Here is a 12,715-nt window from a genome sequence, read left to right on the forward strand (position 1 = left end):
TGTTTCATTCTTTTTGACCTCAGAAATTCTCGTTTGTGTTAATTATTAAAGAAATTAATATTAACAAAATTTATCTCAATGAATTATTAAATATTAAATGTAAATATTTATTGCACAAAAATTTTATATTAGTGCTAACAAATGAAAATGCCCCAAAGAAATCTAACACTAGAGATAAGTAATTTGCCAAAGTAATTTGCCAAAGACATTATGTTTTCTTATGCCCCAATTAAGATGTGTTTACGAATAGTTTTTAGATATATAAGTAAATACACATCCTTTACTGTTAACTATTCAAAGTGGGAAAAAATATAGGGGTGCCTGGGTGGCTCAGTCCACTAAGCATCTGCCTTTGGCTCTGGTCATGATCCCGGAGTCCTGGGATCAAGTCCCACATTGGAAATCCCTGCTCAGTGGGGAGACTGTTTTCCCTCCCCACTGGCCCATGCTCATGCTCTCTCGCTCTCTCAAATAAATAAATAAAAAATTTTTTGAAAGTGGGAAAAATAAATTTAAATATGTAGTTATCGGGTCTGGAAAAATGAAAAATAAATAAATAAATAAATAAATAAATAAGTAAGTAAGTAAGTAAGTAAGTAAGTAAGTAAGTAAGTAGTTATTGGGATGCCTGGGTGGCTCAGTGGTTGAGCGTCTGCCTTCGGCTCAGGGCATGATCCCAGGGTTCTGAGATCAAGTCCCACATCAGGCTCCCTGTATGAAGCCTGCTTCTCCAACTGCCTATGTCTCTGCCTCTGTGTCTCTCATGAATAAATAAAAAATAAAATAAAATCTTTAAATAAATAAGCAGTTATCATATGACTCATAAATCTTAGAAATATATCCTGAGGAAATTTTGTACATGTAAACGAAAGTGCATGTACAATTATGTCTACAGCAGCATTGTCAAAAACAACCAACAACTTGAAAGATTCAAATGTCTGTCAATAGTAAAAGAAATAAACGCATAACAATATATTCATATAGTTGAATCCTATTTCACAGCATAGATGAATCTCTAGAGAAATCTTCAGGGGAAGCAGCAAATCACACTAAAAATAATGCCCATAACAGGATTCCATTTTTACAAAATTAAAAACGTATGTAAAATTACATTCTATTGTTTAGGGGTAGAAAGTCAGGAAGAGTACAGTATGTCTGTGGGAGGAGGGGTTGTAATCAGGGTGAGGCATGAGGAGTCGTAAGGGGCTGACATTCTATTTCTTATCCTTGTTGGTAGTTGCCCAGTTGTTTGCTTTATAATTATTCTTTCACATGTACATATATGTTCTATGCACTGTTCTGTAAGCATGAGGTATCTTAAAATTAAAGAGAGAAGAAAAAAGATTAGGATATAGAATGGTAAACTCCAGGAAAACAACACCTCTAATCTGCATGGTTTAAAACAGAAACACCGGCTCAGGGCAGCTCGGTCTCTCACACACCTAAGTCCATGTCAATAAATGTGTGAATACGTAAATGAATCAACATCATGCTTTCAGACATTTCAATATGTTCATAAATTAAACCACATGAAAATACACCCAAATGCCATCTAGTAATTACTGTGCGGAAGACTTATGGGTGATCCTATTTGTCATCTTGATATTTCTCTTTATTATCAAAATTCCTCAAACATGTATTACTCTGAAAATTAAATAAAATAATTAAGTGTGTTGTTACAAGTCCAAAATAAGGTTAGTTTATGTTCTGGCCATTTTCTTTTTCTGGGAACATTAATCCAGTTGTTTTCACAAACAAAATCCTTAAAAAACATGAATTATATGAATGCTTTATAGTTTTCAGAGTACAGGTCTTTCATCTCCTTTGTCAAATTTTTTCCTAGGTCTTTTTTTTTTTTTAAATTTTTATTTATTTATGATAGTCACACAGAGAGAGAGGGAGAGAGAGGCAGAGACACAGGCAGAGGGAGAAGCAGGCTCCATGCACCGGGAGCCCGACGTGGGATTCGATCCCGGGTCTCCAGGATCGCGCCCTGGGCCAAAGGCAGGCGCCAAACCGCTGCGCCACCCAGGGATCCCTTTCCTAGGTCTTTTATTCTTTTTTGGTGCATTTGTAAATGGAAATGTTTTCTTAATTTCTCTTCCTGCTACCTTATTGTTAGTATGTAGAAACTCTACCAATTATTGGGTATTAATTTTGTATCCTTCAATTTTACTGAATTTATTTATTCTAGTAGTTTTTTGGTGGCATCTTTAGGGTTTTCTGCATATAATATAACGTCATCAGCAAAAAGTGACAGCTTAACTGCTTTCTTACCAATATTACATCATCAGCAAAAAGTGACAGCTTAATTGCTTTCTTACTTGAGTACCCATTATTTCTTTTTCTTCTCCGATTGCTATGACTAGGACTTCCAGTACTGTGTTGAGTGAAAGTGGTGAGAGTGGAAATCCTTGTCTTTTTCTTGATCTTAGGGAAAAATCTCTCAGTTTTTCACCATTGAGTATGATGTTAGCTGAAGGTTTTTCATATGACCTTTATTAGTCGAGGTATTTCCCCCTAAACCCACTTTTTTGAGTTTTTATCATGAATCGATGTTGAATTATAAATCTGGGTTCTTCAACTCTGGTGTACATCATAATCAGGTGCAAACCAGCCCAAGAGAATCTAGTAAATACCATATAGCTAAATTGGATCAATTTCAATTGTAAGTAAACTAGCATTCTGAATATGGCCCCAGTGAGCTACCCTAGCCCTTCTTCAAGTCGTATGAGCACCACCAACTTCCTTGTTTTTTTGCCCCTACAGACACAGCAATCTTCTAGCTCCAGAGCATTCTGGTCCTTCATGTCTCAGCACCTTACACCTGATGCTCCTCCTGCCTGGATGCCCCATGCTCTGCCTACTTAATTCCCATTCCTAGGAAGTCTGGGTGGCTCAGCAGTTGGGCATCTGCCTTTGGCTCAGGGCATGATCCCAGGGTCCCCAGATCGAGTCCCACATCAGACTCCCTGCATGGAGCCTGCTTCTCCCTCTGCCTGTGTCTCTGCCTCTCTCTCTCTGTCTCTCATGAATAAACAAAATATTTTTAAATAATAATAATTCCCACTCCCTATTCAAAACTCAGCTCAAGTATCTCTTCTCCAGAAAAGACTTCCCTGATCACATTCCCGCTAAAAGACTTCCCAAATCATATTCCCGCTATTGTACAGTTTAGATACTCTTATCCTGAAAAAGAAAATATTTTACAATACTTTCATACCACTCTAAATATTTGATTATCAGATTATTTTTTCCCTGACTATACTTTAAGCTTCATAGCACACCAGCATGTTTGCTTCTTCACTTTTATTTTTATTGACGTATATTTGAAACACAGGGTTACATTAATTTCAGGGATACAACACAGAGATTTGGTAAGTTTATACTTTATGTTGGGCTCACAACAAGTGTACCTACTATCTGTCATCATAGAACACTATTAAAATACATGGGCTATATTCCCTGGGCTGTACTGGATCTTCAAAACTTGATCTAAAACTCAACCCTCAAAAGAGATTGGCAATCTCAATACAGATTAACAGACCTACAATATAGATTTTGTTTATGGGGTAGTTGGTTGGATAAATTTATAAAGTATCAAATAAACCAACAGACAAAGAGCTACCAAATACATACATACATACATACATACATACACACACACACACATACATACATACTCTCATCCAGGCTTTGAACTAAAAAATTATCTGAATTCTTTTTTCCTTTGAAAAAATTCCATGTAATCAAAAGTCCCAAATCAGATTAGTAAATACTTTGTATGCCAATGAGGGTAATATACACTCAATCTTAGCTAATGAATTTTTACTTTTTTGTATATAACTCACCTCTATTTCTTTTACATTCAATACAGATTCTTTACCAACCCACATATCCAGTGATGACTCATTTTCTTTCAATTTAGTTTGGACATGATGGGTAGGGGAAGAAAAGGCAAGAAAACATATTAGCCTTCTCAGATTAATGACTATATTTTTCTGTTAGGAACTTGGAGTCCTAAACTGAAATGTTTCCTCTCTGATCCCTAATATCTGAAGCTGGACCTAATGTAATTGCTTCCAAGGGGGAAATACTGTTTATGCTTTGTGACTGTCACAATGCTCTAAGTTAATCACTACCCCCTCCCAAAATGCCCAGCTCAGTACAATCATGAGAATTCCAGACTGAATCTCCGTGGCAGTCTCAGCAATAAACTTATTTATCTGTGTGTGAGAGACTTTTAGTTCCCAAAGCTCAGAATATTTTATTAAGCTGGCGACATTTTCTGATTCTTAGAGATCTCATTTTACAAATCCAAATGCTCTGGATTTCTAGTGTTTCTACATCATGTTCAGATAACAGAGCAACACAGTTCTCCATTTGGTGGCTCTTGAGAGCACAATGTTATGGCACTGATATTTTAGAATGTTATTTATTTCGTTCTTTCATCTTCTACATTTACCTGTTCTGTAATGACCTAATCTCCTACCACTGTCTTTCTTACATACTCTATGAATATCATCCTTCTTGCTAAACCTCACTGTCTCCAGGCATGCTCCTACTTGAAAGCATTCATACTGATTGCTGCTTTGCCTGAAACATCTTTCCCCTCGATATTTCTGTGGCTGGCTCCATTGGAAACTTTAGGTCTTACCCAAAGGCCTTTTTTAAAATTACAATCCCTCCTGAACACTTCTTATACCTTTCTCTTTTGTCTTTTTTCATAGCATTTATACGATAAAACTATTTTATTTTTCTTTTTATTGTCTGTTCTCCTACCTCTAGGACAAAAACTCCATAAAGACAAAGATTTTTTGCCTTTTTTATGTACTGCTATATTCTCAGCCCTTAAGTAAGTACCTTTGCAGGTACTTGAAAATTATTGAGTAAAACAAATTTTCCATCAGAGTTACCAAATCTTAATATTCCTATGAAAACTACCAAGAGACTCTGAGTCTAGAGGTACTGGTTCCCAGAAAGGGGATGCTTTTACCAGAGGAAACAGTAAGAGTCCTGCTAAACAAAAAGCTAGAGCTGCTGCCTGATGAACCCCAAAGACCAGCAAGAAAGAAAAGAATTATTATTGATGTGGTAAATGACTCTGATAACCATGAGAAAGAGAGTAGCTGCTGTGTATGGGAGGGAGGAGAGCAGAGAAGAGTATGTTAGATTCACTGGGTCATTTTTTGGTATCCACATGCCCAGTTATAACTATAAATTTCTAAGTACAACCATAGCATTAAGAAGATGATAATCCAGGGCTCAGGATCCTCAGGTATGAGTTCTGGGTAACACCAGGCAAGCCTCTCAGATGAGCTTAAGTCCTGGCTGAAGGAAAGGGAAATATAAAATGGCTAAGGGAGTGCGCAGATCATGAGTATCAATAATGGCCTTGGTACCAACTGCCCTTTCAAGTCAGAGGAGGGCACCATTCTTCCTCAAGTACATTTTCTTGGAAATTGCAACCAACAATAACCAATTTGATAAGCTTTGCCTGGATGAAGTGAGCTTCTATAAGCAGGAAGTGGATCTGAGGGCTATGAGAAATGGACAGTAGTAGAATATAAATGTTGGTACATTACCAAGATTCTTTTTTTATCAGCTATGCACCTTTCCTCCATTTTCTGTGAATGTTAGCAGATTACAGTTCACGGCTCTTCCTTTTTTTGGAGGCTTACCCTCTGCAAAAGAGGAGCCACTTCCCCAGGAAGGCTATTCTCTGCCATGGGGAACAGATCAACAGCCAGTGAGTAGTGGACACAAGGACAGAAGAGGTTGTCTATCTTATCTCAAGGAGAGGCCAACTCTATGAAACAATTCATGTTCCAGAGCCTCTCCACAGGATCTGACCAGGCTATTCTCCAGCTGAGACTCTATTCTTGCTAAACTTCTATTTCCTGATCTATACTGCTGCCCTCACTCTCCTCTCCTGAGAGCACTCGTTCAAATAATCACATCAACAAGAATTCCTGACTTGGCTCTGCTTTTGAAGAACCTTACCTAAGACATATGGTAATATGCAACTCATCTGAAAGAATGCATCCTAAGTATAGGCCTTAAAAACTCTCACAAATATCACAAGATTTTTTTTAAATCACAAAACTTTAAGAGACATATCATGATTGAGACTCAGCAGGAAGAAAACACAAAAACTTCAAAAAATAGAACCATCAACTCAAATGTAAAACATATATATAATGCATGGGACATGTACATATTAATATGTACATAATTTTAATGTGATGTATATAATAATAATATTTAAAACAAATATATTATATATTATATTGTGTATATTATGTGTATTGTATGTTTTGTATTTATTATATATTGTGTATATTATACAATACATATAATATATAACTTTTATATTTTATGTAATCTTATATATTTAAAGTCATATATAACATATATAAAACATAATACATATAAAATGTATAAAAAGAAATACAAGCATAAATGAGAGCAAAAATTGATCAATATCAAAAGCCAATTCACCAAAAGAAAATAGTAATTGTGAATAGCATATAATAGATAAAATTAAAACTCAATATACGGATGAAAGGGCAGATTACGCTGAAGAGAACACCTAGCGTGGTAAGAATATGTGAATAAATATTCCAGAATTCACTGAGAGACTTAAAGGTGGAAAATACAAAGGATGAAACACACAGAGGACCCTGTGAAAATGCTGACATCCACATAACCAGAGCTGTAGTGCAGGAGAGACAATGGAGTAGAAGAAATATTTGATAATGTGTGAAATTTTTGCAAAGTTATTGAAAGACATCAACCCATAGATTCAGGAAGTCAACTAAACCACAAACAGTATAAACAGAAATTCGACCAGCTATATATCATGTTTATATGGAACAAGACTGCCTAAATTTGAATCCTGCCTCCTACTTCCTAACTAGCCAATCAAGGACAAATTATTTAACCTTTCCTTGCTATAGTTTCTGATCTGTAAAATGGGTTTAACAAAAGTACATACTTCAGAGATTGTTATGAAGATGAAATGAGCTGTTATGTATCTGTGAAGCTCTTAGAATAGTGCTGTTGAGTTTTTAATATTCATCTTTATTACTTTTATCTTGAAGGCTTATACAAGGTGCTCTGAATCAGATTTCTTATGATTATCTCAAAATAAATAAGTAAATCAGTCTGCTTTGCCCTAAGCCTTACTTATGATGAAAGCAGGGTCAAATGTCTGACATAAATAGCTGAATATTCTACAGGTGAATAATGAATGTGGTTTTTTTTTCCATTTATATACAGGAGAGACAGTCATCCCCTCCCATCCTTAAAGAAAAAAAAATCTTTTGCTGCTTTGAGATGGGTTGGAAAGGATCCTAGGCAGAATGTAAATACATCTTTCCAAGGGCCAAATAAACCCCAGGGTTTCGGATCAGAGTTTCACACCTAGAGAGGTAGCGCCCCAACGTCTGGCACCTTGAGAGCTTAACCTAGGGACCTAATCCAGGCTGTAAGCATTTACCTCACTTGAGGAGATAAGAGGAGTTTTATTATTCTTTTCGATCAAAGCAATTAACTACACAAATAACCATAGGTGTGAAAAGTCTCAGGAGGCTAGGGCTTTTGGGAGCACTGAGAAATCCAGGGAAGTTTCACTTCCCCACAAATACCTGGCATATGCTGAGTTTAAGTGCTTGTTATACAAATAAAAATAAACACAGTTGAAGGAATCATAAAGATAAGAGCAAAAAGTAATGACATACAAGAAGAGACACAAGGGGGAGGATCTGCAATGGCAAAAGTTGATTCCTAGAGAATAAAATGGCCCAATTCTGGGGAGACCAATCAAGAAAAGAGAGAAGACCCACTGAGCGCTAGTCACACAGCAAGAGGAGAGATATCAACACCTACAGCAAGATTATAAAGACACTAAGAAAATACCTTGAACTACTTTATTAGTACTATCATCTTGGAAAGCCATTTGGTATTATCTGGAAAGGCTGAAGATACACAGGCCCAGAGACCCAGGAGTTTTGCTCCTTGGAATGGGCTCTCAAAAAACTCTTGCAGACATGCACCAGGGGAGAAGTACAGGAATTTTTACAGAAACATTGTTCATAATGGCAAGAACACACAATACCAAGTGTTCATGTACAAGAATAGAAATATATTAATTGTGGTGACCTCGTACGATAAAATGTGGAGTAACAGCAAAAATGAAGAAACTGGCTATATGCCATCAACCATAACGAATGCCACAAACACTTGTTGAGCAAAGTCACAAATTAACAAAAAGGCACAGTATAAAACTATCGTGAAAATTCAGTAGCTGTCAAAATTAACGAATGTACCTTTTGGTGGTATATAAATACATGGTGAAATTAGAAATAAATGCAAAACAATCATCACCACAAAATTCAAGATGAGTGATCGTCTGGGGAAAGTGGCAAATGAATGAAATCTGAGTGGCAGAAATAGCCAGTTTCCAGTGTTAGGAATGTTACATCTCTAAATTGGGTGGTGAGTATGAACCATATAGTCATTTTATGGATGTGACTTAACCTACATTATACTTATTATTTTAAAGGTAAAATAGTTTAAAACAAAAAGGGGCATTTTGCATGGGTCATATCACTTGGCTTTGGAGCTGAGAAAGCATCTTTACCATGAATCCTTGCTTCACTAGAATGGCATCCACTTCTATAAATCTCCCCACTTCTCTCTTCTTGTATGGTCTAAGAAAGGGCACTGGGGTGACCACCCAGCACAGAAGGGACAGTGTGTCTTCTCTTGTTAAGCCCAAGCATTGCAAGTCTTATTAAAAGGTGAGGACACTACTTTGTCCTTAGATTTGGCCCATTGTTGCCAATTTGGAGGCATGGAAGATAATGTCCTCCTCTTTATCTTTTTAACTTTACACTAACAACAAATATCAAAGAGGATTTGTGAGTCAATATGTTGTATTAAAGAAAGGAAGAAAATTCTAAAGTAGACCTATGATATAATTAACATTTTATGTATACATAGTCACTGGGGTGAAAAACAGGATGACGAAATAGGAAGGGCCTCTTCATAAAATTCTCTTATTTTGAAATATGTCTCTTTTTGGTTTTAAACACAGGGGAAAAGATTTTGCCTCAGAGGCATCACTCCCTCACACCACGTCTTTCCTCTCCCTGGTGTTAATGTTCCATGTAATGCTAATTAAATGCACATGTGTAACTAATTTAAGTGTTACAAAATTCAAGGCACTCTTAACTCCCTCTTCCCCCAAAAATAAAATGTAAAAGTTGCTCATCTCTAGACTTTACAGAGGACTGGAAATTGAATTGTAAAATCCTAGTTCACAGGAAAATCTAAATTAACTATTCCAGGTTATGAATACTTGATTATGGAAGGAACAGTTCAGAAATAGCCCCATTTTAATTCATTTGGAAAAGGTAGTCATTCATTATACTGGGTCTTAGGCTCAGCAAAGAGAACAGAAAGGGCCTGAACTGTCAAGCCTTAACACATATGTATAAAACAAATTATCTCACTCTGTTCGGAACTGATACAGCTGAATATCATATTAAGGATAGAGGCCAAAAAAATGGTCAAAGAGGTGCTCCCGCATGAAGACATAGGAACTACAAACAGCATGGAGGGGAAGTTTACATAGATACTTACTTGAAGACACAGATCATTACAGATGCTTTCCTTACCAGGATGACTGCAATCTGAAACTCATGTTTATTATATGTCAGCTAAACATTTTAACACTGGTATCTTAAAAATGGAAGTGACGGGGGAAGACAGAGTCACTATTCCATATTCTCTGAACACTATTTGCAAAAATGGCAGTAATCCTGGAAACAATCATGCTTCCCCTATCAACGCCATCTCAAGGATGACTCTCTGGGTTTTTATTTAAAGCGAAGTGTCAGAGGGGAACCCGTACCTAGTAAAACTAACAGAACAGTGAAGAAAGAACATGATAGTCTGTGTTAAAGGAAATCACTTTCCAAAGAGAGCTGAGGACAAAAAAAAAAAAAAAAAAAAACAAAAAACAAAAAACAGAAGAGCTTACCTTTATGGTGGTTTGCACTGGATACAACTTTCCCCCACAAGGTTACAATAAATATTATTATTAGCAGCTTTCCTTTTGTTGCTTTCTGTAAGTATCTCTTACTCATCCTGCAAATAAAAAAATAATAAAAATGCTAAGTAGATGAAATCACTGCTTTTCCAGTATAATTGTGCTACATTTAGAGCTTCCCTAACACCTGAACACCTGAAAACTGCATTTATTGTATTTGAAATGCTGTTTACTGTATAAATTCTAAGAAGAAAAAATAAAAGTATTCCAAACAAAGTACCCTGATAGGATGCAAGAGATAAGAGAGGCCCTACCTCAGTCTTCATTCATGTAACAATAGCCTAAATCAACTGGGAAACATTACCATTTGTCTCCATATAAATATAGATTTAACATTCACAAAACCCGAAGCACAGTTGTTTGAATAATCTTTAAATAAGTGACTTATCTTACTTTTTTCCCTAAAAGATTACTTCTTCAATGCCAAGTCAAATGGTCAGCGTAAACAGTTTAGATAAAATGTGTTAAATGAATTCCTGTCCAGAATAAACTCATTTCAAGTCTATTATTCCTAATGTGCTTAAAAAAAAAAGTCACCTGGGACAACTGCTTCTGACAATGCCACTACTACAGACACACAGATGTTTTAATATTGTTGGAATCCACTGCCTTGCACTTTATCAGAAGGAGAAAAATGGAAAAGCACAATGAAAGATACCAAGTGAACATCTTCAAGTTGAACTCACAAAACTCAGGAAAGCAAAGCGATGTTCTAATAATAGCTACCTATAATAAAAGTTCCACACCTGGTTTCTCTAGCACTTTATGTGGCAATATTTATATTGTTCTTCACAACAAATTTGGGATATTCGTATGTCCATCCCCATTTCAAAGATGAAATTTGGAAATTTTCCTAAGATCTTGTTTAACAATAGGCAATTCTGGGTTTGAATTTTTACTCTTATTCTAAATTGCTTATATTAACTACTACTTTGCTAAGGAGTAAGCAAAACTAACATAAAATACAACTCATCTGTATTTATGACATATATAAAATATATGTCCATCAATTTCTGCCTTCCCAGATTCCAATCCTATACTGAACTCCATTCTTGTTTGACCCACAGTTTTGGGTAGGTTCGTGAGGTCACTTTCTGGCCTCATCTGATTCCTCTTCTTCTTGAATTCTCTAAATTACCTTTTTCCTCACATCTTCCAAAAATCCTATCTCTAAGAACATGATTCAGTGGTAGCAATGATGTCTATAATTTTGTATGATTCTGAAAAGGAGTCGTTACTATGGATAAATGCATTGAAAATGATCATATATTTTAATATAGATATATGCAAACATTCCTTGGCCTGAGGAAGCTGTGTGCACCAATTCAGATGTTGAGGAGACATCGTTGCATGATTAAGAGCATGACTAACTCCTGAGTCTGACTGTCTGGATTTGAGTCCAGGCTCCACTGGCTTCTAATTGTATGATTTCCTGGATCTCTTGAGTCTCCTCTGCTATAAAATGGGGTAATGCATGCAAAATGCCTGCTGTATTGGTTGGCATGTATATGGGCTCAATGACTATGAGATTAGAGAACAATCCAGTCATTTGGATATTACGTTTGGTCTCTGAGGGCCACAAAAGGCCAGTCCCATTCATGGAGTGACTGAAGAGTTTCAGTGATACCAACATCCACCAAGCCCTCCATGGACCTTCGTCTTATGACATGTCAAGATAATGTACAAAGGGGTAAGTGCTTGACCTCTTAGATTAGATTGTTTGGTCAAAGTCCAGTTTCCTGTCTACTGAGTCTATTACTTTGGACAAATTACTTCATAACTTAGAGTATTTCTTTTGTCATTAAGATGAAGATAATAATAAATATCTACACCAGATAGCACTGACAATGTGAATACTCAACGAGACAGTCCATGTAAAGCATTTAACACTACGCACAGAAGATAATAAGCACCGAATAAGCATTCACCATTACCACAATCATTACTAGGTTGGCCCAGCATTTACCTCGGGGCATTCTGCGAGGCACCAATTCCACAGCATGTTAATACAAATATTAGTGAAAAACATGGAGAGGGGGTACAAATATATTTGTAGACCTCTGACTTCCACAAATGTAACCAGATCCTCTTCTAACAAGAGGCCTATTTGAGTGTGCAGCATTTTCCAGAAACCTTTTGCCACAGAGTAACACAGGATACTAATGTTCTCGGGAAGCCTTTGAGAGAAATCATCTGGTTTTGTATTCTCAGAAAGTCAGACACCCATTTTACATCATCCGTTACATAGCCCTGGTTTCCTCTCAGCACGCTTACTACTAGTTTGGGTCTGAGATTCTACTTTTCCGAACATTTTTTCCAGCCATCCTGCCTCCCCCACTCTACATTCGGTTCCTGCAACCTTACTGTACCGCATATCCTATAACAGAATGAACAGTTTAGCAAAACTCATCTGACAAGAAGAGCTGCTTAGCATAATTCTTGATAATAGCTTTGCTGTAGCAAATGGCCTCTGCTACAAGGTCAATGACCCGCCGTATCTTCCATAGCACTGTGCACCCACCAAATGGGATGACGGAATTGACAGCAGGTCAAACTGATAACTAGGCATCTGGAAATGGAAACACCCACAAAGTCACC

General features: G+C 36.6%; 1 protein-coding gene across 3 annotated transcripts in view; it reads right to left on the reverse strand.

The window, feature by feature from the left end:
• TAFA2 (TAFA chemokine like family member 2) overlaps positions 1 to 12,715 on the reverse strand; it is a 435,070-nt gene that overhangs the window by 133,051 nt on the left and 289,304 nt on the right. For all 3 annotated transcript variants that reach the window (XM_055328755.1, XM_055328756.1, XM_055328757.1), the window contains exon 2: positions 10,049 to 10,155. In XM_055328755.1, the coding sequence (XP_055184730.1) occupies positions 10,049 to 10,154 (106 nt within the window). In that variant the 5' untranslated portion in view covers position 10,155. The remainder of the gene's footprint in view (positions 1 to 10,048; positions 10,156 to 12,715) is intronic.

This window comes from Nyctereutes procyonoides, unplaced genomic scaffold, assembly GCF_905146905.1.
Source record: "Nyctereutes procyonoides isolate TBG_1078 unplaced genomic scaffold, NYPRO_anot_genome, whole genome shotgun sequence".
Lineage (NCBI taxonomy): Eukaryota > Metazoa > Chordata > Mammalia > Carnivora > Canidae > Nyctereutes > Nyctereutes procyonoides.